The following is a 27,183-nucleotide window of genomic DNA, read 5'->3' as shown; positions in this document are numbered from 1 at the left end:
TGCCATCTGGACAAATTTTGATGAAATCCATTCAAGGCTTCCAGATAATCTAGTTGATTGTACCTCAAGCCTTACCCAAGGGGTCATTATTCACTTTATAAATCTTAACATTGCCTATCAGTAGACTAGATGAAAGTCCTGATGAAAGGTCCTACCCTGAAACATTGACTCTCCTGCTCCTCTGATGCTGCCTGGCCTCCTGTGGTTTTTCCAGCTCCACACTTTATCAACTCTGATTTTGCAACATGTGCAGTCCTCACTGTCTCCATCTACATAGACTATACAAACCCAAGGGGTGTTCTACCAGAGTCCAATTTTGTTGCGCTTTTCCAGCAACACATTTTCAGCTCTGATCTCCAGCATCTGCAGACCTCACTTTCTCCTCAAAGATTTCAACCTACTGCGAATCCTCTCACAAGGATGCCTTCCTTGAAGAAGCTCTCTTCTTCCCTCTCCAAAGATTTCAGTGAATCCCTCTCTCACTGCACCCCCCAGGTCATCTCCTCTGCACAGAAGCTCTTCAGCCCTCAGTCAAATCCATCGAATTCAGCACCACCTTCCTAACCTGCAATCTTCTTCCTGACCTCTCCGCCCCACCCCAGTCTGACCTATCACCCTCACCTTGACCTCTTTCCACCTATCACATTTCCGACGCCCCTCCCCCAAGTCCCTCCTCCCTACCTTTTATCTTAGCCTGCTGGACACACTTTCCTCATTCCTGAAGAAGGGCTTATGCCCGAAACGTCGATTCTCCTGTTCCCTGGATGCTGCCTGACCTGCTGCGCTTTTCCAGCAACACATTTTCAGCTCCAATTTTGTTGTGACTTGATCACCAGACTTGTGCACTTCCAGTGGTGGTCTTGTGTTTCCTTGAGAGTGGTGACCATAGCTGTATACCAATTAAAGATGAAGCAAGCCAAGAGTTGAACATAGTCCTCTGCCACACTATGTTAACTCAACATTGTGACAGTTACGCAGCTCTTAATTGAGACTTTTCTCTGCAAAGCTGCTCTGTATCTACAAAGCTGAAAAAAGAAATCCACTTCAGAATTTCCATCTCACCGAGGAGACTTCAGAGAATCCATGTCCAACACCTCTTCCAAAATAAGTGCTGGCATTTTTACAGCTGTGACAAATTAAACCTCAGCAAAACAGGAACTTCACAACATTCTAAAACAATCAAAAGCCCTTCAAATAAAACAGCCTGTGATTTTTTGGAAAAGGTATTCTGGATTATTTTTTTAAAAAATTTCAGAATCTACAGCTTCACGAAAAAACACTAGTCTGTTCTTCTTTGGACTATGCTATGTCTGTATGACAAGTTTAGTCAAACCCATGTATTCGTTTTTTGCAAGGTTATGTTTGTGAACACAGGCTTGCAAATGGGTTTTAAAAAAATTACTTTCATGCACATTCAGTAGCTGAGATAATAACTCAGTGGAGATAAAAACCAATATGGCATAGTAACTTGCAGCTTCCCAGGATCAAATGTAGAGGATCACACTGGTCATTTATAGAACCAATACAATCCCTGAACACCTTGGGTTAAAATTGCTCCAAAATTGTGTTGAAAGTTCTCTTGGGTGCTGTTGTTTTAAAAAATGAGAGCGCATCCTTCAGGTTCGACCTGTCCCTGTGGCTTCACGATCTGCAGAACTTTATGAAAAGAATTGTTTTCCATGGCACAATGTTTAATTTGAGTATGTAGTACTGCTGAATAATAGCGTGACCATCAGACAATATGAAAAATGCATCCGTCTGTGGACAGGAAACACAGTGCACTCTTGAGCCTCAATTGTTTTTGTTATCATTTTAAGGCTCAGATATTCTACTTGCAAGTATTTCATGAGGTTGAGGAAAATGACAGCCACGAAAAATTAGTTGGACTACTTTGGGGAAAATGAAAAGAGAAATAAAGTTGATAGCATGCATGACCTGTTACTTTTACTACAAATGAAATTTGTGGAAAAATTTGGTTTTGCACCTTTTGCACATAAGTCTCTTATGTCCAAATTTGGTTTTGCACATAAGTCTTTTATGTCCAAGCACAAAGTGGTGGTGTATTTGTTTCAATTGGATCTCTTCATCAGCGTCTTTTCTTTGTTAAGCTACCCGCAAGCAAAGTATCGCATGGACTCTTTTCTTTTTTTAATCTGCTTAAGATGTGCTGGATACGTAAGGATTATTATGGATGGTTATTACAGAAATTCTTTGAATGGGCTACCTGCTTATTTGATTTTAGAGAATCTTTGTGCAAAGTACTGGATGGATAGCAAGGTGAAATCTTAGATAATGGGGATAACATCAAGGAAAATAACTAAGAGATGTAAGAGTAGCACGTCAATAAAAAGAATGACTTGGTCAAAATAGTATCAAAGGGTAATGAAAGGTGGGACCCTGATGAAGTCTGGACCATAGATAGTTGGACATGGAAACAGGTAGGTGAAAACCATGAATAAATAATTCAACAGCAGAATGCACAAATCTTTCATTATAGAAAGATACTTGTGCTTACTCACGAAATATAGGATTGTAAAAGTTGTTCCACTCTTTTAGGTAACAAGTTGACAACATAAATCTTGGACAAAAATTAAATAATCAGCTGAATGAAACAATGGAAAATTATCCAATTTTGAAACCAGTTAAGTTTTGCCTTCATGTTTTGCGGGACATTACAGGGAAGTTTCAAAATTCAGCATTTCCACAAACTGGATATCCAATGATAGTCATATAGGCAACTGCTTGTATTTTTTTTTTATAAAAAGTAACAAGCAGTTGGCTTGATCAAAAAAAAAAAATTTTTTATATAAGAGAATTACCCACATCTTTAAAGTAGCCACAAATCAAATTGAAAGTCCAGTTAATAGAATGCCATTAGTGTCACATGTTTTGAAAGATAAACGGTAAGATGGGCTGACAACTGCTTTAAAGTGTTGTCGGTAGGATTACAATTGTTTATTCAGCAGTAAATTGACGAAGGATTGTAGGGTTTGGATTCAAGGAAATAATTTCTGAAATTTGAAGAAATGTTTTATGCCTTATGGTTCCTACTTTTTCTTTCTTCTTCTTCTTCCTCATGTTTGCATTAGAAATATCTGTCATCATGTTATGTCTTTTAAAGAGACTCTTGTGCCAGTATTGGGGTATGGTTGGTTGTTTTATTTATTTTAATGTTGCCTTTCTGATTTGGAATCTGTTGCAATTCCAGTGCATATTGACTAGAGGCATTGAATTAGAGTCTGACTGCAGGCTGCGTCACATTGGCCACGTGTTTTTCATCTTTTTGTATCGATAAACAAGTTCTCACTTGTCCCTGAATTGTCAGGTTTTTCAGTTTTTCCCATAAGTCCTGTTCCAACCACCTGATATTGTGATTCATTGAAAGTCACTTGCCCTGGAGCTTTTAAACTCTCGAGGTAGGTTTTACATTGCAAGGCTGGTGATGCAGAGCCTCTTTTAGCAATGAAGAAGTTTTCTAACTTTGGAGGAACAGTTCACTCTAAAATTTGTAAGTTCACCAATCCAGATGGTGATTTGTTTCCCTTTAAAACATGAAATAAATAATTTATATATGCCAAGAACCACATCACTTGGCCAGACAGGAATTCACCAATAGCTCCAAACCATTCTCTTGAGAGCCGATACACATTAATGTTTTTTGATGTCTAAAATCAAGGTTAGGAATTGATTTAGTTGTCCTGAGCCTGTCATTTAGCTTAAAAGTGGTGAAAGTACTTTGGCCTGATTTGGAAAAACATGAGAAATAAGAGATCTGACATAACCAGGTCTCCTTTTTTTTTTGCTGAGCCATGTTTCTAATGGAATTTGCTATTCAGTGTGAGTCCATCAGAATGTTGGAAGAAAGCCTGAAGGATAACAGTAGAGGTTACAGCAATAATGTCCAGATGCTGGACAACAGACAATAGACAATAGGTGCAGGAGTCGGCCATTCTGCCCTTCGAGCCTGCACCACCACTCAATATGATCATGGCTGATCATCCTTAATCAGTATCCTGTTCTTGCCTTATCTCCATAACCGTTTGATTCCACAATCCTTGAGAGCTCTATCCAACTCTCTCTTAAATGAATCCAGAGACTGGGCCTCCACTGCCCTCTGGGGCAGAGCATTCCACACAGCCACCACTCTCTGGGTGAAGAAGTTTTTCCTCATCTCTGTCCTAAATGGTCTACCCCGTATTTTTAAGCTGTGTCCTCTGGTTCGGCACTCACCCATCAGCGGAAACATGCTTCCTGCCCCCAGAGTGTCCAAACCTTTAATAATCTTATATGTCTTAATCAGATCCCCTCTCAGTCTTCTAAACTCAAGGGTACACAAGCCCAGTCGCTCCAGTCTTTCAGTGTAAGGTAATCCCATCATCCCATCCTCGTGAACCAACGCTGCACTCCCTCAATAGCCAGAATGTCTTTCCTCAAATTTGGAGACCAGAACTGCACACAGTACTCCAGGTGTGGTCACATTAAACTGCATCTGCCATGCATCTGACCACTCACCTAACCTGTCCAGGTCACCCTGTAATCTCCTAACATCTTCCTCACATTTCACCCTGCCACCCAGCTTAGTATCATCAGCAAATTTGCTAATGTTATTGCTAATACCATCTTCTATATCATGAACACATATTGTAAAAAGCTGCGGTCCTGGTACTGATCCTTGCGGTACCCCACTGGTCACTGCCTGCCATTCCGAAATATAGCCGTTTATCACTACTCTGTTTCCTATCAGCCAACCAACTTTCAATCCAAGTTAGTACTTTGCCCCCAATACCATGCACCCTAATTTTGCTCACTAACCTCCTATGTGGGACTTTATCAAAAGCTTTCTGAAAGTCCAGGTCCACGACATCTACTGGATCTCCCTCGTCCTCAAAAAATTCAAGAAGATTAGTCAAGAATGATTTCCCCTTCATAAATCCATACTGACTCTGACCTATCCTGTTACTACTATCCAGATGTGTTGTAATTTCATCCTTTATAATAGACTCCAGCATCTTTCCCACCACTGAGATCAGACTAACTGGTCTATAATTTCCTGTTTTCTCTCTCCCATCTTTCTTTAAAAAGTGGTACAACATTAGCCACCCTCCAATCCGCAGGAACTGATCCCGAATCTATCGAACTTTGGAAAATAATCACCAACGCTTCCACAATTTCTCGAGCCACCTCCATCAGTACCCTGGGATGTAGACCATCAGGCCCCGGGGACTTATCAGACCTAACAGTCTCTCCAACACCAATTCCTGGCAAATATAAATTTCCTTGAGTTCAGGTCCTTCAGCCACTGTTACCTCTGGGAGATTGCTTGTGTCTTCCCCAGTGGACACAGATCTGAAGTACCAATTCAATTCTTCTGCCATTTCTTTGTTCCCCGTAATATATTCCCCTGTTTCTGTCTTCAAGCACCCAATTTTAGTCTTCACCATTTTTTTGCCTTTCACATACCTAAAAAAACTTTTACTATCCTCCTTTACATTATTGGCCAGTTTACCTTCGTACCTCATTTTTTTTTTCTGCGTATTTCCTTCTTAGTAATCCTCTGTTGTTCTTTAAAAGCTTCCCAGTCCTCCGTTTTCCCACTTATCTTTGCTATGTCTCTTTTAACTTTATATGTTTCTTGACTTCCCTCGTCAGCCATGGCCACCCATGCCTCCTCCTAATATCTATCTTCCTTTTTGGAATGAACTGATCCTGCAACTTCTGCATTATACACAGAAATATCCGCCATTGTTCCTCCACTGTCATCCCTGCTAAGGTATTGCACCATTGAACTTTGGCCAGCTCCTCCCTCATAGCTCCATAATTTCCTTTATTCAACAGAAATATTGTCACTTCTGATTGTACTCTCTCCCTCTCAAATTGCAGATTGAAGCTTATTGGACCATTGTTCCCTTCAAATTTCACCTGCATGAATTCAAATTCAATTAATAATAAATCTGGAATAAAATGCTTGTCTCATTTAATAATCAAAAATCGCCTCAATTATCATTAGAAATCATCTGGTTCACTACTCTTCTTCACAGGAGGCAATCCAACCAATTGTTAGCTGGTTTGGCTACAATCACTGCAAACTGAGCCACATGGTTGAAATGAGGTAGCAAGTAACTCAGTTGTAACTGGCTCATAACTGCCCTTGAATAGGTAGTAAGGGATGAGCAATAAGTGCCAGCAGTGCTCAATTCTGAGAAATAATAAAAAAAAAACGACACCAACCTTACCTTGGCTTCAGTCTCATTAACACGTGTCAACGTCGACCTATTTTGTGCTTATTTTCAGTCTGTTTTGAAAGCAGCATGACAAGCCTGTCCATAATTCCAAAAGTCTGGAAAGTGCTACCATTTCTCTAATTACACTTGTCTTGAAGATCCTTGAATGTTGTATTGCTACTCACCTGTGTGCTCACATTACTCACCACATGATATTCCGTTTTGTGAATCGAATTCCAGATTGGTTTATAGAGTTTTGATTGCCCTGCTTGAAGTGCCAATATATCTTTAGCTATAACCTGATTCAAAATTCTTGTTTCCTCACTCGGCCTTTGATCCTCTTTGGATCCTTAACTCTGCAGAGTACTTTATTTTCTATTTGTTATTTGCTGTTGGCAATTAAAGAATTTTCATGAAAGTATTCCGTTTCAATCATTACAGATTGTATAATAGATTAGAAAACAACATTTATGGATCTATTTTGACTCCTTGTTGAGAGAGTTTAACAGGTACTGAATTCCATTTGGTACATTGTCTCAATGATTTTTGTATGTTGATAGGCTATTTGGTCTCAGTTGCACAACAGCTAATATTAACATCATTTCAATGATATCCTGTGTTCCATCTGTCCTGGCATATAAAAGTTAACTATTGAATATATGCAATGACTAGGAAAAAAGTAGGCATTGAACTTGATCTCCTGATGATTGATATGTCTGAGATAATCATCATTTTGGCTGGCTGAGCCATTGAAAGAAGATGCAGACAGTTTTAAGCACCAAGTACAAACATAAGGAAACTTGCAGACAGAGTTTTGCAGACAGCAGTTATATTTCATGGATCATAACATTTTATAAAGTTATGACAACGTGAGTGCTTTTGTGGAATGAAACTGGTGGCTCCTCTTCATTTTTGTCTCCTGTCTTTATGAAAAACACTAAAATGGATCACTGCATGGTAATAGGGAACTGGGAAAAACTGCAAAAAACTGATAAATGTGAACTATAGGTGGACATAACTGTCAATTTAAAGTTGCTTTCAGATTTGTACCTTTCTGACCAGGAGTGCATTTACCTTTTTCTTGCAAAGGGGCCACTGTGACTTTCCTTCTCAGAAATTTTGTATGATTAGTAACAAGGTGCAATTTTGAGATGAATAATTAAAGTTATTTGTGAATTACATTTTGAAATGTTTATTTAGTTCAGAATATTTTGCGGGATTAATGTTAAAAACATGTGACTAATTGCTCTCTAGCGTTCTCACAGATAAATCAGTACTTCACAATTCAAATTCATTCTTGACGTACTCGTGAGTTTGAGTCCTTTTTCTGGAAATAGAATATTGTATTTGTAATGAAGTGAACCTTTTTGATGAAGCCCTTGGCATGCATATACAATAGAAGTTAAATTATGTTAGATGCTGTATTTGTGCAGATTTGCCACATGTGCAATTCATGGGTGCCACACCATTAGGGGCAGCACAGTGGCATAGTTGTTAGCACTGCAGTCTCACAGCGCCAAGGGCTTGGGTTCCATTCCAGCCTTGGGTCACTGTCTGTGTCAAGTTTGCACATTCTGCCTGACTCTGTATGGGTTTCCTTGAGGTGCTCCGGTTTCCTCTCACAGTCCAAAGATAGAAACATAGAACATTACAGCGCAGTACAGGCCCTTCCGCCTTTGATGTTGTGACGACCTGTGAAACCAATCTGAAGCCCATTTAACCTAGACTATTCCATTTTCATCCATGTATTTATCCAATGACCATTTAAATGGTCTTGAAGTTGGCAAGTCTACTACTGTTGTATGCAGGGCGTTCCACCCCTCTATTACTCTGAGTAAAGAAACTACCACTGACATCTGTCCTATATCTATCACCCATCAGTTTAAACCTATGTCCCCTTGTGCCAGCCATCACTACCCGAGGAGAAAGGCTCTCACTGTCCACCCTATCTAACACTCTGATTATCTTGTATGTCTCAATTAAGTCACCTCTCAACATTCTGTCTAACGAAAACAGCCTCAAGTCCCTCAGCCTTTTCTCATAAGACCTTCCCTCTATACCAGGCAACATTCCAGTAAATCTTCTCTGAACCCTTTCCAAAGCTTCCACATCCTTCCCATAATGCAGTGACCAGCAATGTACACAATTCTCTAAGTGCGGCTGCACCAGGTTTTTGTACAGCTGCAATATGACCTCATGGCTCCGAACCTCAATCCCTCTATCACAAAAGCTAACACACCACATGCCTTTTAACAACCCTATCAACCTGGGTGGCAACTTTGAGGGATCTATGTTCATAGACACTGCGATCTCTCAGCTCATCTGCATGACCAAGAATCTTACAATTAGCCCAGTACCCTGTATTCCTGTTGCTCCTTCCAAAGTGAATTACCTCACACTTTTCCACATTAAACTCCATTTGCCACCTCTCAGTCCAGCTCTGCAGTCTATCTATGTCCCTCTGTAACCTGCAACATCGTTTGGCACTATCCACAACTCCACCGACCCTCGTGTCGTCCACAAATTTGCTAACCCATCCTTCTATGTCCTCGTCCAGGTCATTTATAAATATGACCATCAGCAGTGGCCCCAAAACAGATCCTTGTAGTACACAACTAGTAACTGAACTTGAGGATGACCATTTCCCATCAACCACCACCCTCTGTCGTCTTTCCACTAGCAAATTTGTGATCCAAAATGCTAAATCACCGTCAATCTCATGCCTCTGTAGTTTGTGCAATAGCCTACCATGGGGAACTTTATCAAAAACTTATCTGAAATCCATATACACAATGTCAATCGCTTTTCCCTCATCGACCTGTTTGGTCATCTTCTCAAAGAACTTAAAGTTAGTGAAGCATGACTTGCCCTTCACAAAACGGTGTTGACTATCCCGAATCAACTTATTCCTTTCGAGATGATTATAAATCTCGAAAATCTCTTATAATCTTTTCCAACATTTTACCCACAAACGAAGTAAGGCTCGCTGGTCTATAATTACCAGGATTGTCTCTACTCCCGTTCTTGAACAAGGGGACAACATTTGCTATCCTCCAGCCTTCTGGCACTACTCCTGTAGACAATGTAGATGTACAGGTTAGATGAATTGGCCGTGCGAAATTACCCTGTAGGCTGGGTAGGTTAGTCATGGTAAATGCACAGTTATGGAGATGGGGGTTGGTGGGGTGGAGGGGGGGAGGTGCGGGGAGGTAGGGTGAGGGGTGTGCGAGGAGAGGTGGTTGTTGGTGTTGGGCTTTGGGTTTCGAAATGCTTTGGAAGATCAGTGCAGACTCAATGGGCCGAATGGCCTCTTCCACACTGTAGGGATTCTGTGATTCCATGCTCATTTGGGCATCTGGATATATTAATCATTTTCCACTTGGTGTGAAATGTAGCAGTGAGTATGCTGAATTGAGGGCCAACTGACATTGAGCATCATTTGAACACGTTAAACACATTAGGCATTGCATTGTCATGTGATCCCTGTCAGCCCCATCTTCATTCCAAAATCTCAGACATTTTTCATGCTATCTAAGTATGGGCAAAATAAAAGGAACAGGAACAAAAATCAAGGAAAGCACTGAACTGTACAAGAGAAAATGTGGAATGATTTGTCTAATTTGGAACTAATTAGGAAAATAACCTCCAAAGAGTGAAATTGCAATTAATGAAGTAAAACCACACTTGCAAATATAGACTATGACTTCAAGTCTCTGGTCATGGCTCTGTAAAATATTACATTGAATATAAAATATACCATTTCATAACCCTGCGCACAAAAGCATAATCATGTTTGAAGGAGTAACCGGGTCAGGCCTGATAGGATGAGTGTAGAAAGTATTAAAAATTCATGGAATTGTGTGATTCCAATACAGGCAATACATTAAATAGCGCTGACCCGTGAGTTATTTTAGTAAAATCTAGGACATGGGGCTTGTAAGCACACAGGTACCTGTAAGCTCAATCCCCTTATCTATTGTTTATGACAATTTTTTAATCAGAATGTTGTACCATGTCCGTACATTTTGCATTATCCTAAGCTACACCTGTATCTTATGGAAATGTTTTGCACTGATGCAACCACTGTTCAACAAAATAAATTTGAAAATAGATGGTTTGTATGGGCAGAAAATGTTTTATCAGCTGCAGGGCAGGTGGTTAATGTATGTTGCACAGTAATGTGTCAGCTTGGTTGGTTCAAGTTGCCAACATGAATGAGCTTTCATAGGCTACCAGTCAGATGTACGGAGAGGCAGTGACCTTGTGTGTTCAGTTTGTGTTTTGATGGGAAAAAAAAATCCTTTAGTCCCATAATGTGTAGTGGGGAATATTTTCAAGGATTTGTTGTCATGATGTAAAAATTGTTCAAGTTGCTACTTGATCACGAAAATGTAAAGCTTGCCAATTGTTATTGAAGGAACCATTTTGCTTTTGAGTTCCTTGGATAATTTATAAGGCCTTTAAAACTTCAGATATCTTTCTTTGATTTCTTACTATTAAATTGATTTGACTTTTAATATCAACTTTACAAAATGATTAATGATGTGGGAATGGTTTGAATGATGCAGAAGTGTATAGTATATTTCCTACAAAATGGGAAATTACCTACTCCTTGCCTCATCCTTTTCCACTACTTAGATTGCATCAATCTCTATATTTTCCCTTCTTTAAAACATATGACATCATCTATGCCTTTTGTTCTCCATCTTCTATATTTACATTATCAAACTTTTAGTTTGAAGCTAGCTTTATAATTGGACAGCTGAGAACAACTAACTTGGTTGTGTTTTTCTTGACATCGTACATTGAACTCCTTTTGCTAGCTTAACACATTTAATAATTAATATATTGAGATTTTGCATTTCAGAGAAATGAATGTCACAAAAGACCACGAGCTATCAGGAGGATTACTTCTATGTATTATTTATGGGGAAAATTCATTGATGCATGTGTAGGGCAGTTTAAAAGCTATTTAGCACATTAATTTGCATAGCATCACCTGTAGTAGCACTATGAATCTAAACCAAGAATTGCATCAGGATTAGTATTCTGTATTGTTGTATCTTAAGGCAGCCCCAAAGCATACCACCATTTGCACATCCAGGAGAGCTGTAAGGCAACAAGCCCTACCAATAACACAATTACCTGATGATTGGCATCTACCATGTCACCACACAAGGTTTGAAACATTTTCCATGAAAGCCATTGGTCTACTAAAGCCAAGATTTCTTTGCTTGCATCATATCCATGTCCGTGATTGGATGCTGCATCCACCACAACATTACAGTTATGGGGGCTCAGTCATCACATCTGAGGAGGGTGCTGCGTCGTAAAAAGAAAGGTTAAACACTCCCAACCATAAGCAGTATCTGAGTGAGGGGAGATACCATGGTGGAAAAGATGGACACTATGCTTTATATGATGCTCTTTGCCATGGTGCTGTCAGCCTTCATGTTCTGGAACAGTGAGTGGAGAAGATGATACAGTTACCAATACATCACGTGTCTGTGTACATTATTAGCAGTGCTTTGATAATCTGCCCTAACACAGTTGTCACTTAGGTTCCCTGTGGGAGAACAGCATGTGGCTTCCCTTTCTTATGCATGAAACACAGAAAGTTAGCACACAGGTACAGCAGGTAGTCAGGAAGGCTCATGGAAAGTGGGTTCTTGTTTCAAAGGGGTTGGAGTATAAGAATAGGGAAGTCTTACTGTAACTGTACAAGGTGCACATCTGGAATATATTGAGTTCGGCCTCCTTTTTTAAGGAAAGATATTTCATTAAGGCAGTTCAGTGAATGGTCACTATGATGATCCCTGGTATGGTCTTATCAGCAATGGTTAAACAGGTTGGGAGTCCACTCATTGGAATTTAGAAGGAGAGGGGTGATCTCTTTGAAACATAGAATTCTTGACAGTTCAAATGCTGAGAGGATGTTCCCCTTATGAAAGAGTCTAGTGCCAAAGGATATACAGGGGTGCCTAATTAAGACTGAGATAAAGAGGAATTTCTTCTGAGGGTTGAGTGTCTTTAGAACTCTTTGTCACAGAGAGCCATGGGGGTAGATTTGTCTTGTATATTGAAAGCTGAGGTAGATTCTTGTTCAGTAGGAGAATCGAGGGTTATGGTGAAAGGGCAGGAAAGTGAAGGTGAAGTGTCTGATCAAGCCAAAATTCAGTTGACTCACTGAGCAGGCTTGAGGGGCCATATAGCATATTTGTGTTTCTATTTCTTACAGACTAAGGTTATGGTCTCTACAAGGTGATTCCAACATCCTGGCTGCAGCTCGCTCAAAGTCCGTGCAGTGCCAGCAATGGCGGTTGAGAGGGTCAGGTCATGTGTTGGTAGATGTTAGTTTAGTCCTTCCCCATGAAGCTGTTGTGGCTGGCTGTCAGCAAATCAAGACTCTGTCTGAAATCTCAAAAGCATAAGGGCAAGGATGGGTTGTGAGGGATGCTAGATGCTAAGGAAGGTATATGAAGCAGCAAATTATGACCATCCCAGACTACCTCATCAATGCCAGGCCCTGTTGGCTCTGCTTCGTTGTTCCCAATGATTCTATGACCATTCCCTGCAGTGTGCTGAGCCAATGCTGATCATCAATTCTCTTCCAGTCTTTGGCTGTCCTTCCTGTTTTGGGCCACATGAGAGAGGATAGAATGAGCATGTGTGACTGTGTTTGGTTGATATGGCTGCCATAACCTGAGAAGATACAAGTTTGGGTGTTTGTGTATGGGTGGCATGACTGGAAGATTTTCTGTGGGTGAGTTGTGGTATAAATAGTGTCAGGAATGATGTCAAGGAGTGCTGCAGGTTGAGTGATGGAGTGTCTTGCATTGAGCAATGTTAAAGGTATTGGGGAATGTGCAATTCCAAATGCAGGTGCAATCTGAGTAAACTCAAAGAATTTCCCTGCTATGTTCTAGAAGCCACACTGTTTCTTTAACCACACTTAACAACTCTCCCTCCTTATAGAGGCACAGAACAACGTTACGGTGTAGTGGAGTCCAGCTCAACATTAGAGTTGCTTGTAGTCACACTTGCAGTTAGGGAAAGAAAATTCTTGTGTTACGCACCTCATTTACAACTAGCATGGGAAAGTCATGCCTCAGTCACCCATAACCGAAAATTAGGAGAAATCACTTTCTAACATTTTAATTTTTATCAATGGCCAGTGGTATTATCACGAGACTATTAATTGAGAAACTCAGCTAATGTTCTGAGGACCTGAGTTCAAATTTGGCCATATCAGATGATGGAATTTTAATTCAGTGAAGAATCTGGAATTAAACATTTAATGACGACCATGAAATCATTGTCGATTTTAAGAAAATCCCATCTGGTTCATGAATGTCCTTTTAGGGAAGGAAATCGACTCCAGACCCACAGCAATGTGGTTGACTCTTAACTGCCCTCTGGGCAACAAATGCTGGTCCAGCCAATGACACCCACATCCTGTGATTGACTGTTAAAAAAAATTGTGAATATTTCATATAAGTTTGAATGACTTGATGGAGTCAGAGGTTATTCTGGATGGTCTTATCAAATTCAAATGTATTTTCTGAAGTTTCTAGCAATGGATCCTCTAAACTATTATTTTATACCAGTTTTAGTCATTTTTAACTTTTGATGTCTTTATTACAATATTCTTGGCCTTGTATGATGTGAGTTAAGTTTGGAGTCGATGGCAAGGGAACCATTAACTTTATTTAAGAAAATCTCACGGTGGCTTCATCTTACCATGAGGCTGCAAGACAAAGATAAGACATTACATCTCTTTGTGTGATGTGTATTGTCTTATTAGCATATCAGAATTAGCCTTAACCCCTTTTACTATAAGTATGTGCTCAAGAGGAGGAAATGTAATTGTACAAACTGAATATTTTGATTTTACTGTAAGTGACAAACTATGTATTTATGAAGTTTGGATTTTATGTATAATTAACATATGATTTCTATTAGTTCTTGAAATATGAATATCACTGGCAAGGCCAGCATTTATTCCTTGCTATTGAGGTGGTGATAATAGGCCGCCTTGTACTGCTGCAGTTGAGTGAGATGGGTGCTCCCACAGTATTGTTAGGTCGGGAATTCCAGATGTTTACTCTGCAAGAAATAGCAAATGGAAATTCATGTCCAGGTCGGGATGGGATGGGATGTGACATGACAATGCAGTTACAACTTTTATATGTGCAAGTGTGTTGGTGATCTTGTGCACCTACTCTCCTGTCCTGTCCTCCTTCCTGGTGGCAGTCAATACAAAGTGAAATCAGACCTGATAGTTAGACCACATTGGAGGAAGGTATGCTAACGGTAGAGGGAGTAGTTTTTTTTAAGGTGAGTGGATGAAGCAGTAATGCTTTTGGGAAAATCATGTTTGAGATGATTTAACTACATCTAGGAGGCAAGTGATAAGTACACTCTTTCACTCCTGACCCTGTACCTTTTAAGTGCAGGGAGGTTGTGGGAAATCTAGTGGTGATTTACTTGCTGCAAGTTACAGCGCCAGTAACCAGAGTACTTATGTGGCTGGTCCAGTTGATACGACACTTGGTTAAAATATTGATTTTGAGGTACATTGATGCTTTGCAATCCCAGCAAAGGTTTGATTGTTGCAAAGTGGTATCATAGAAATCTGGAGTCAAGATTAGAGGTATGTTGGGGTACCAAGAGTGAGGTGATGAGTGAGGGGGAAAGTGTGTGCAAAACAGAATTCTGAATGGTACCGTTTTGAATTTACAGTGTGGTGGTAGCAGAATTATGTGATTGTGGTTTTTGTGGTTAACATGTCGTCAGTACCACTTCTCTAATGTGAATGCTTCTGTGATTCTGTGTTCAGTTTAAAATGTGTAAATGAGAAACAGATCTAACGTATTCGCTCATTTTTTTATTTGTTGTGTGTATAACCTTGATTTTTACTTAACCTTAGCCAATCATATCTTTAATCGACTCAATATTGATATCTGCCATCAGCAAAGCTCAGTAAAACTGTTTTGTGTGACTTCAGGGCAGGAGATCAATCTTGTCAAGACCAACATGTTTATTTTCATGATAATTGTTTCCTCTTAGGGCAGGGTTACTCAGTGAATTGAAACATCTTAATGATGTAGGAGGTTTGTAATTATTTTTGTGACAATTTTAACTAAATGCATTTTTTAAAGTCTGAGCTCAGAATGAAGACATTCTCTACTGGTGTGTTGCCCTCAATTTCAATGATGAAAGTATTGCTGATTGATAAACTTTTGAGTTCTCTGGCCTCATATTCCAGTTTCTGCAGGGAACACATTGGGACCATACAGAACCCCCTACATAGCAGACTACAAGGAAATTGCCCAAGAAAATGAAGATTCTAATAGACAATTCTCCCACATATACCCCACTACTGGACCTTACATCACCACTTGTGAACCCAAGACCAGATAACTACCACCCGGTCCCACCCCCCCCCCCCCACTTCCCCACAAGAACACATAACCTCCTTACCATTCTGAGGTATCCTTTCACTTATGTGGCATGCGACTCACTTGATACCCTAGTTACCTAACATCCCTTTTAACTTTCATACTTATTTTTTTCACAGGAACTATCAAAGTGGATGTTTATGATGCTTTTTTATTTCAAAACTATAATTTATACATAGACATATCTTTATCTACTCAGTCACAAATACTGTTTGGTTCTGTTCAGTAACCCATCAAAGAAACCAATAAACATTGAAGTTTGACTTTGTCCAAACAAACCAAAGACATCTTTTATTTATGCAAGCTTATATTTACATACATCTGAGCCACCAGGAGGGTGCAATAACTGAATAGAGCCCCAATTAACTTTGGCAGAAAGACCTGATAGTGCTCTTTCTCCACTGCACCTTGGGTACAGCTATTCCAACCTTTCGTGTATACCTCAGCAGGCATTCTTGGAAGTTGGAATGTGCTTGTCTGCAACTTTTGGTCAGGGTAAACTTTTTACACTGTAAGAGCAAGTTTTGGGCAGACTGAAGAGTGCCTTTCACAGAATTGATGGTCCTCCAGGTGCAGTCGATGTTGGTTTATGTGTGAGTCCCAGAAAATAGGCCATAAAGCATAGAGCTCTATGTTACAGTGCTCTGCGTCACAGAGCTGCTCGGAATTAATCTGGAAAAAAACCACTGCATCTTTCTTCGGACTTCCTTTGCAAAGGCACATCCTAAAAGGGGATCTGTGATTGTCTCTATCCCTTCCACAGCTACTTTGAGGGCAATGTGCAATAGTGCAGACAGACTAGGTGTACAAGAAAGCTCTCATCAGCCAAGCGATGTCTCAGTGCTTGTTGGAAAGTCCTGGTGATGAGGCATATTCTGCCAAATGACTTTACAGTGTACTTGTCATTAGTCACAGAATACACCAAATACTGCCATGAAAGAAAGGGGCTTTTGCCTTCCTCTGACTATCCTCCACTACAAGGACATAGATAAGTTGAAGGTATCCTCCACGTTTGTGCAGGAGCTGTCATCAGAATCTCCTGCCAGCGATGTGGAGTTCGCTCTTCACATTAACAAGATAGAGCAGATTGCCACTGCTTGGAAAATTTTCCCCAATTTTTTTTTTCTGTGATTCTGTATGTGTTTAGGAAAATTTATAATTGTGTTTGTTAATATGCTTTCAGATTCCTGCAATCTCTTTTATGTAAGAGAATGGCTTCTGTGTGTAGGTTAACTAGAAGAATTCCGTAGAGTAGGCAAGGTGTAGTTTATTGCATCTTTGTAGCAATTTACAGTTTAGTAGAATTTTGTGCTTTATTTCAAAGACAGCTGGGAGTACATAACCTTGGGTCTGTCTCCCATTCGACCCGACTTTATTCTCACCCAGTCTTCATGACATTGTTATAAGTGATTCTGCTTACTGTACGCATACAATTCTTGACCCTTTTTCAGATTCTTCCAGACCTATATGTAACAAGAGGAAAAACGCTCATGATTTATACTGATTTTGATTTTCTATCTTTGAATAATTCCATAGAACTGGCAGAGCCATGGTCAGAAAATCTGAATTTTCTATTTTGGATAACTATATTTTCTGGAAAGGCACATCCGGTCAGATAGCATCAAAGAAGCAGGAGACTTGACGTTTCAGTAGCTGAAATACATTTAATTATAAAATTGCGGTTCTTGGCTGAGGCGTTGAACTTTGACCCAAGATTGAAGTCCTCCAGGATAATGCTGATCTCAAGATTGAGAAATAACATGATATGCTGTGGTTGTGTAGAAACCATATGTTTTCCCGCTTTAGAAATTGTATCATCTGCAACAGTGCAGACACTGGAAATGTGAAATAAAACCAAGTGCTGGAGAAACTGGAGTGGAGAGAGTGACCATTAATGTTTCAAGTCCAGTTAGAATAATCTTAATTATTGTTTTAATATCATTGGCTTACATTGCACATTCTGTTATAATTTTATGTACTTATAATCTGTATAAAGGCAGTTAAGTATTTTAAGAATAACGTCAAATTAACTGAAATAATCATGTAACAAGGTTTACCAAAATCTCAAAAGACTAAAAACACAACTAACTAAACACTCTCAGCAACATATACTTTACATTCTTCACAGCAGACCAGTCCCTTTTTCTTTTCCCAAACTTGAAAGTGCACTTCTTGGATATACTTTATAACTTCCTTTAAGTAGGCATTCAATTCTCCCAGTACCAAATAATGGTGATCCTTGGCTCCTGGTGGTTTTCTTTTGTTCTCTTTATTTTGACATCTTTTAATCTCAGAACTGTCTTTTACAGTGAGATTTTTATCCCCAGTGCTGATTCTTGTACAAGAATCTTCCAGGCTTGCTTTAACTCTTCAGAAATTTGGTATTTTTCAATCTGAGCTTGAACTACTACCTACTTTTATTTGTGGTGATTCAAAAGTCTTACTCTCAGGTCCTTAGACCGTTCTCCCTTGAAAATCTGACTATATGAAAGTCTTAATCACATAGGCCTTGTGTCCAGGAAGAAATGCTGACCAGGTATCCCTGAGAATCTAACTTTCTTTTTTATCTTGAAAGTAATTGACAGTTTAAAATATCATGTTTACAACCTGACATTCTCAGTACTTTTCTGTGATTTCTGAGACTCAGTTTATCTACTGTTAGCACATAGACTGCTGCCACTGTCTCCAAGAGTAAACACCTTGCACCCTTTTCCCAGTAAAGCAATCAGGGCTGCTTTTAATCTCTAACAATCAAACCATTTGCTACTTGTCAGCTGGACTTCAATACAGGTCACATGCTTGCTTTCAATTTCTCTGAAAAAGTCTCAAAGCCTAAGTCTTTTAAGCCTTTTAATTACAAAACAGTCCTGATTTGTGTAGCATGCTGGGAAATGCAAAAACAGCCTTTTAGAAATAAAAATGAACAAGGCTAAGTTGTTGTAATAATATGATTTTCATACAGAAAATGTGCACCTTTTGGAGGAGCATAAAATTAGTATTTTTGACAAAGGTAGATCAAGTTCCACAGAGGAATGATCATAATGAACTGCACCCTTGCAATACTTTATAGGTTATTTAATTGAAATACATTTTGAGATCCATCAATTGGTGAGTTTGTCTTGAGAGTGCACATTCCCCTTGGAATAGTGGGAAATAAGGAACATGACTTCAGAATCAAAGTGCTGTTTATTTCCATCTTTATTTACCTGTTGTGTTATAATTTCATGCCAGATGCTGTACAATTCTTTGTCCTGAGTGACAATGCTGACAGTAATCATTTATAATTCCTGTGACAATGATTCTTAATCAAGTTTTGAAAAACTTAGGTCAAGATTTTATCACTGAAAACATCTCAATCAATGGAAGAAAATTACATAAATAATTACTATCTTTATTATTGCTAAGAGGAAGAATGAAATTGATATTGCATAGTTTACAACTTCAGTCTGCCCCAAAGTGTTTTAATTTTGAATCCTTCTGAAATGCAATTACTGTAGGGACTAATTTCTGGACAGCAAGGTCCCACAAAAAGCAATCTAATAATCAGGCAATCTATTAACAGAGATTGCTGTAAAAATGATTATTTGATACTTTCATGCTTGAGAATTTTTTCTGAGCTACATTGTCACCAATTCTCAAATCCAAACTAGGAGATGATATCGGGGGTAAAACTTTATTAAAATCTGAGAAATCAGAAGGTACAGAAGAAAAGACTGGAATAATGGTCTCTATCTGTTTTGGAAAACAAATAACTAATTGCAGTATTCAAACCAAAATTTGACAAATGCTTCCTCTATCTGACTGACCCATGGCTTGAAGAACAAATGCTTCAATAAGACTTGTAAGGCAAGACCTACCCTCCATAGATGTTGCCAGCCGTGTTGAGTAGTTCTGAAATTTTCTATTAATAAATTTTCAATCTAATTCACATTGCACAATGCAGTTGAACTTATTTAAGGTCATCCAGATATGAAGATAAATGTTTCATTCATATAGCTGATCAACATGTATATTTCTGAAGTATGTTCATGTTAAATTCTGTTTAATTATGGTATATGAATGCTTCCACTGTATGAAAACCCATCACTCTTACAATTTCATTGAAGTATACTTTACAGATATTAATGTTTACCTGTAATTAACAAGTATTTCAACTTCTCTCTTTACAGTGATATCTGGTTTTCGAGGAACAGTTCCTTATGGCTTACCATTGGAGGTGGGAGACACAGTTCAGATACTGGAAAAATGTGATGGTGAGTTTTTCAGTAAACATCCTCTTCTGGAAACTCTGGTAGATTAGACTTTGCCTCCACCAGTATCCGCAAATATGTCTGAATATACAATTGATTTAAAAAAAAAAAAATTCAGCTATGGCTGCAGTCGGTAATCCAATGCAAATCATCCTCAAAGTTGCCCAAAGGGATTTTGTTTCAGTCAGATTTCTGCTCAAACATTTGTAAATTGTAGACTGAGATTGTGCAAGAATCAACATCAATTCAGAATACAAAGATATTGTTTTAAACTTTCAGTAATGTTTATTTAAATATTTGAGTAGGTTTAATAATACAAGTGAAAATAGATTTGTTCGAAGAAATAAAAATTTTTATTCACTGTCCCTTGTTTACTGGCTGTAAGTAACATGATTCTAAAGAACTGAAATTGCATTTTAAAACAAAAAAAACATTTTATTTGGTGTTTTCGCTCTCTGAGGAAAGTAGGTAATGTTTAATACTTCAACTTTATAACAGATGCCCATTAATATCCTTGTGCCTAAACACAAGCATCTTCAAAGCCTTGCGTTTGGCACAATTAGCAGGAACTTTCCACAGTGATCAATTAAATCTGGGACCATTGCTGGTTTTGAGAGGGGACTGGCATCAGCACAAAAGGATTTAGGAGCTTATTTTATTCTGTTTGTTTTGCGGTTGGAATTCCTGTATCTTTTATGTGGGATGACTAATTTTGGTAAATTGCACTAAAAAAAATGCAAACTCCAGGTCAATATGTCAAGAATGTTTTCTTCTACTGATTAATGGTATTGTGTTTCCTGGAACACGATTAAATTCCATTGAAGTTTACTTTTTCTGTGCAATCTTAGTTTTTAAAGCTTGTTGCTAACAGTTTCATTTCAAGAATATACTGTAATCTGAAAATACAGCATCTGTTTCATTCAGTATATTGACATCTGCAACTTCGCTCTAAGTTATCAAACTCTGTCTGACATCCAGTACTCTGTTCAGCAGAAAACTCCTTCAATTAAAGGTTCAGAAGAAGCAAAACCATTGGTTCCAGTCTCTGCCAGGTTCCCTACATGCTGATTTCATCCTCGCCCTGGCAGTCTTCCTGGCCCAAAACCACACTGTACACAGCCATGCTCTCATATTTGACCTTTTGGTTAATCTTCAAACCAGATGTCTGTGCCACCGTTCATCTTTGACCTCTATTGTGTCAACTGACTGTCACTACACCATTTCATTTGTGACTGAACCCTCACCGATGGCTCGGTTTCCTTTTGAAATCAAAATGCTAGCCAGTCTGTCAGATTTTGCCTCCTCAATTGGTCAAAACTTCTGCCTGTGTCTTATTTTTTAAATAAAAGGCACAAATGAGGAAATCTGGCTGCATTTACACCAATCCCATTCACCTATCAAAGTTGAAACTTTATTGCTGGAACAGCACAGCAGGTCAGGCAGCATCTTACACCAATCCCATTCACCTATCAGCCTTGTAGTCATTGATTAACATTAGATCCTAGTTAAGTCACCCAATCAATTTTAACATTTTCATTATCTTCGTGTTTCTCCATAGCCTTGTCCCCTGTCTCTCTCGGTCTCCCTGCCCCACCCCCACTAATTCCACAATCCTCTGAGATATCTGAGCACTGATTGCAGACCCTTGAATATTCCCAATGGAAATCAGTCTGTCATTTGTGGCTACTGTCAAAGCCCCAAAATCTGAATTTCTCACCCTCTAACACCTTTCCTCCTTTAAGATGTTCCTTAGAATTTAACTCTTTGACACAACTTTTCCATCAACTGTCCTACAATCTCTTCGTGTGGCTTGATAACTCTAATTTTATAGTGCTCCTACATTTGAGTTTGCCTCCAATGATTTTTTTTACCTGATGAGGCGATGTAATATTATCTCCTGTAACGTAAGTAGCTGGCTATGGGTATCGTGGTATGGAACAATTCAGGCAAGTCTGTTATGTACAAATATTGCCGCCTTCGAGCACAGAAATCTCTGTGCTAATATTAAGTTATTAAGAGCAACAGAAAAACGTGCTTCTAGTAGACTGTCATGCTTGAAGTGATCTGTGGTAAGACAAGATATGAAACCTTCTAATCTGGTCACATGATGTTATGTGGTGATGATATCACATGCTATCTTCAAGATATACTGACTGAGACAATCTCAAAATTTGCCAAGTACCAAAGTGGGTGGTACATTATGTTAAAAGTGCTATATAAATTTAAATATCTTTGTTTCATTGTCAATAGCTTCCCCATTCAAGAAATCTTCCTTGATTATATTTAATTATTAACTTATTGAATGTATTTATTGAATTCTATTTGATGTTTAATTTGGTATTTTTTTGATACATGTAAAAATAGAAGAATTACATAAATTGAATATTTACAAACTGGGGTTCACTACATAAGAGAAAGCTGATTGCATGTAACTGCAAATTATTTTAAATAACAATGGAAAACTACTTGTTGGGCATCCAGTTCTTAGAAAAATTTTAAAATGTCGAACATTTTTGAAATGATTTGATTGTAGTGTTTCACCTGTAAAGTGTTTTTGAGTTTTCTCAAAAGAGTGCAAATAGACTAAATTCAAGGATATATTTCAATGTGGCAGTTTGGCCAGTGTTGAGAGTATAGGTGTCCTCTGGCATGATGGTTTTCAACCTAGTGGAAGAGATTGCAAAAATTCCCTTTTTCACTTACTTAGCTAGTTTTGCACAAACGGTACAACACAACCAAGTAATATCTTCAAGCCGTGGTATCTTACATTGACGTGTACTCATAATTCAACCACAGGCTCATAATTTTCTGTGAACACAATCTAATTAGTTTTCTCCTTCCCTGTCTAACCTTGACTGTGTTTCATGTGACTGCTTGTTTAAAGTGTATGCTGACAACAGTGCAATGATGGAAATCAGTTAGCAGATGTATTTTTTTTGTAGCAAGTAGCGTCACATGTAGACCAGGCCAGGTAAAGAAGGTAAGATTAGTGAATCACATGGGCTTTACAACAATAGGCAGTAGTTACATGGTTACCCTTGAGTACAGATTTTAATTAAATTTAAGTTTCACCATCTGCCTTTGGTGGGATTTGAACCCATGCCCAAACAACATTAGTCTGGGGCTCTGGAATCCTAGAAAAATTGACATTCCCAGTGACATTGCCACTATATTGCTGCCTTCCTGTGCGAGTGAATCGGGCAAGCAATTATGTGTAATCCAAGCCAGCAGATTGAGGAATTGAAAGATTAATGGTTCAATGACTCTAAAGGAAGTGTAAATTTGTTTGGGTGAATTCCATGTCAATTCAGGTACAGAGAAAGAAAGAATGATGGTAAAAGGCAGATTGAAATAAGAAAACTTGGGGGGGGGGGGGGGGGGGGGAATTTTTGTTTACGAAACTAACAAATAAACAATGATGGCACCTTATCTTATCTTCAGACTAATAAAACCTTTGTGTGGTGCATTTAGATCCTGTTTGCATGATCAGGGAAAAGGCATGCTGTCATTTTCAAGACATCACGCTGATATCATTGTTTCAATTTCCTGTTTAGTCATATACCTGCCACCCTGGTGGTTGCTGTAGCATATGTCCATGAATGTTGTGTGCAAATTATGAGACATGAATTTACAAAGAAGAGCATCAAATTGTGGCTTTGCAGACTCAAGGGGGGTCCCATAATAGGCGCATCCCGATGCCAGTTTCCTGCAGCACTTTGTCACTCTCTTTGAGGTACCTTTCACCACTGCTGTGAAACAGTTTAATGCAGGAACTTTAACATATCTTTTCTTTGTTTTTATTTAGGCTGGTACAGAGGATTTGTTTTAAAAAGTCCAAGTATTAAGGTATGTATATTAGAATGTTTTTCATTTTTGTACCTGGATTGTACTGAGTGCTTTCTTTTTGCAACAGTTCATAATTATAGAATCCCTGTAGTATAGGAAGAGGAATTCAGCCCATCATGTCTGCACCATTACTCCAAAGAACATCCCAACCCCCTACCCTATCCCAGTAATCCTGCATTTACCATGGCTAACCCACCTAGCCTGCACATCCGTCGCCATGACAGGGTAATTTAGCATGCCCAATCTACCTAAGCTGTATATCTTTGGAATAGGGGTGGGAGTGGGGGAGCGGGAGCATCTGGCAAAAAACCCACACAGACACTGAGAGAACAAACAGTCACCCAAGGCTAGAATTGAACCTTGGTCCGTGGCATTGTGAAACAGCAGTGCTGTCTACTCAGCCACCGTGCCACCCAATCTCCTGACTTTCTAATGCTTTTCCAATGTAAAAAATAAACTTGTGTCCTTTGACAATTGGCCAATGTTTTGTTTAAAATAACACTGATACTTAAAACAGATTTTTGAAAGTTTACAATTAAAAGTGAGTTTAATTTACTGCTCCCTGCTTTGTATGCCAGCCAATTTGTTTTCGCTGTCACTGATGAGATTACTGTGTCTTAGTCGTCTAGTCCATGATGTTAATTCTCCACCAAATGAAGTTGGCTATTCAAAAAAGAAATTTGCACAGGTGTCATGTTATAAGCTGAATGCACACTACTCTTTAGTACTGAGCAGAAAAATTGTTAATTTGACCCATCATGCATTCATTATCATTAGTGATAATCCAAAAGTAGCCAATTATGGTTTATGTTCCAAGTTGTGTTAAGTGCCCCTTGTTGTAACATATGGTTCTGAATAATGAATTTTATGTTCTAGAAGTAAGAAAGATGCTTCAAACATAAAATGTTTTGTTTTACTCTCATAGGGAATTTTCCCAGCTACCTACATTCACTTGAAAAATGCAAATGTCAAAAACAAAGGGTAAGTTCAATGTCAAAATAATAATAGAAAAGACTGTTTGCTATATTGGCTACCCAAATAGCATTAGGGTTGTTCATAAAATATTGATTTGCACAGTCTTTATACTGAATTGCTACAATAATTACCATTATCACGGATCCATGCGGGAAGAAATATTTGTTCTACATAACAGGACAAAATATTCTCCATAATCTGTAATTGTTCCCATTTGTGATCAAATGAGCTGCCAACTGGAGGCTTTCATGAATAACATTTGAGAGAAATGATATGTCCTGAAAATTATTTTCTTCTGAGGATTTCTGAAAACGATAAATATGATGAGCAGGAATAACAGTTGCATTTTCCTTCTCCATCCAAGTGCTATGTGCACATAGTGTGGTTGACAATTGCATTCTCTTATCCACTGAATGACTTGCCCTCAACAAAGAATGTGGCACATGAATTCCATTTCCACCTCATCCAATCCCTCCTTGTCAGTAATCATGTATATTTTGGAACCTTTGTATATGTTACAACCCAGTGACTGATTTATTTTCATGTCCTTCTCATCCACTAACATAAAAAAGATTGAACTGAAAAAGGAAGGTGATATTGCTAATTCCATGAGTTATTAATATGGAGTTACTTAACCATGCAGACCTTAAACATTTCTAAAAGGATAGAGGAAGTCAAAGGTAAAATAAAATTCTGAAAAAAATGATTTAGATTCTTCAAATTCTAGTCTGCAGCCAAAGTCAATTGCTCCAATAGTGATTGGCACTGTGGTTATCTTCTGGATAAGTTATGTCTGGTTGAATTTTTTTTTGTCTGGAAACAATTGTGCAGTTTCAGACTTTTCCTTGAAGAGCCCTCCATTTGTCATGATGCCACCTTCCACTCTTGAGAGGGATTTCAAAGGATGAAGGAGAGGACCAAGATTGTTGCTGCTCTCGCACTTTCTCTGAACGTGTGTTCAAACCAGGCTTTTTTTAATGCCTACCTGCTGGAGGATCGGCCTTGCTCAGAAAGTGCTTTAGACTCTGTCTTTGACTAAGCAAATTCTTCCTTACAAATGCAATGTTATTGCTGCTGTAGCTGCATCTTTTGGTTTGAAAAGCATCTTTTTCACAAGGTTCAAGAAATATGTATATCTATATGTCCATTCAATGATATTTTAGATAACACACATCTTCATAACTAAGTCTTTTATGCTTTTAGTCGAAGCCCTTTTGATGCTGTTGATTTTGCATTTTTGTTTCACTTTGGATTCTTGCCACTTGGATGATAAAACATGAAACTAAATAGTTAATTGGCTACATGATCCCTAATTGGAGTTTGAAAGGTTAAAACACAAATGCAAACAATGACAGTCCTTAATGTGACCTCCTTAATCCTCTGATAGTTTGAGGATCAGAAATACTGCATTTAAATCTGATGTTTCTGGAACTAAACTTAAATACTTTGCTGGTGAGAGCATAGTTCAGCTTTAACTTTCTGCACAAATCTTGAATTTCCTCCCCTTTGGGGTTATCAAGGCATGCAATAAACAGGGCTAAGTGATCATGCTGAAGATTTGTAGTCTAGCCACACCCAGTCATGAATGTAGTGGACAATTAAACAGAGAAGTAGGAGACTACAAATAACCCAGCAGGTTAGCAAAAAGACGAGGCTGAAGCATTTGCTCCTGTCTTCAGACAAAAGGATGATCCATCTTGGCCTGTCCCGGCGGTTTGCAGGATCACAGATGCCAGCCTTCAGTTCTCTCACATGATGTCAAGAAACAGCTGGAAACTACAAAGTCAAGGGCCCTGATAACACTTTGGCAATTTAGAGTGACGACTGGTGCTGCAGAACTTGCCGCGCCTCCTAGCCAAGCTGTTCCAGCAGAGTGACAACACTGGCATCTACCCAACAATGTGGAAAATTGGGCAGCCACACAAAAGGCGAAACAAATCCAACCCAGCCAAATACTTGTCAACCAGTCTACTGTCAGTCATCAGCAAAGTTATCATCAACAGTGCTGTCAAACAGTATTGCTTCGCAATAAACTACCTACTGACACTCAGTTTGGGTTCTGCCGGGGTCATTTCAGCTTCTAACCTCATTGCAACATTAATTAAAATATAAACAAACAAAACAGCTGAATTACAGAGAGGAAGCATAAGTAATTGTCTTTGACATGAAAGCATTTGACTGAGTACGGCAAAATAAAATCAAAATTTAAATCGGTCACGGTGAAATTCTTTACAGACTAGAAAAAAAGATCACTGTGGTTGTGGAGGTCAATGAATTTAGTCCCAGAACATTTCTGCATGTAGTCCTTCATCTAGGGTTTTGGATCCAAGTACTTTCAGCATAATGACTGATCTCTCTCTCTCTCTCTCTCCTCTCTCTCTCTCTCCTCTCTCTCTCTCTCTCTCTCTCTCTCTCTCTCTCTCTCTCTTT

General features: G+C 38.8%; 1 protein-coding gene across 5 annotated transcripts in view; it reads left to right on the top strand.

Moving 5' to 3' along the window:
- LOC122559665 (dedicator of cytokinesis protein 4-like) overlaps positions 1-27,183 on the top strand; it is a 456,397-nt gene that overhangs the window by 91,566 nt on the left and 337,648 nt on the right. For all 5 annotated transcript variants that reach the window (XM_043709518.1, XM_043709520.1, XM_043709517.1 and 2 more), the window contains exons 2-4: positions 19,852-19,935; positions 23,738-23,778; positions 24,704-24,759. In XM_043709518.1, the coding sequence (XP_043565453.1) occupies positions 19,852-19,935; positions 23,738-23,778; positions 24,704-24,759 (181 nt within the window). The remainder of the gene's footprint in view (positions 1-19,851; positions 19,936-23,737; positions 23,779-24,703; positions 24,760-27,183) is intronic.

This window comes from Chiloscyllium plagiosum, chromosome 19 (genome assembly GCF_004010195.1).
Source record: "Chiloscyllium plagiosum isolate BGI_BamShark_2017 chromosome 19, ASM401019v2, whole genome shotgun sequence".
Classification (NCBI taxonomy): domain Eukaryota; kingdom Metazoa; phylum Chordata; class Chondrichthyes; order Orectolobiformes; family Hemiscylliidae; genus Chiloscyllium; species Chiloscyllium plagiosum.
This window is presented reverse-complemented; position numbering and strand designations above follow the sequence as displayed.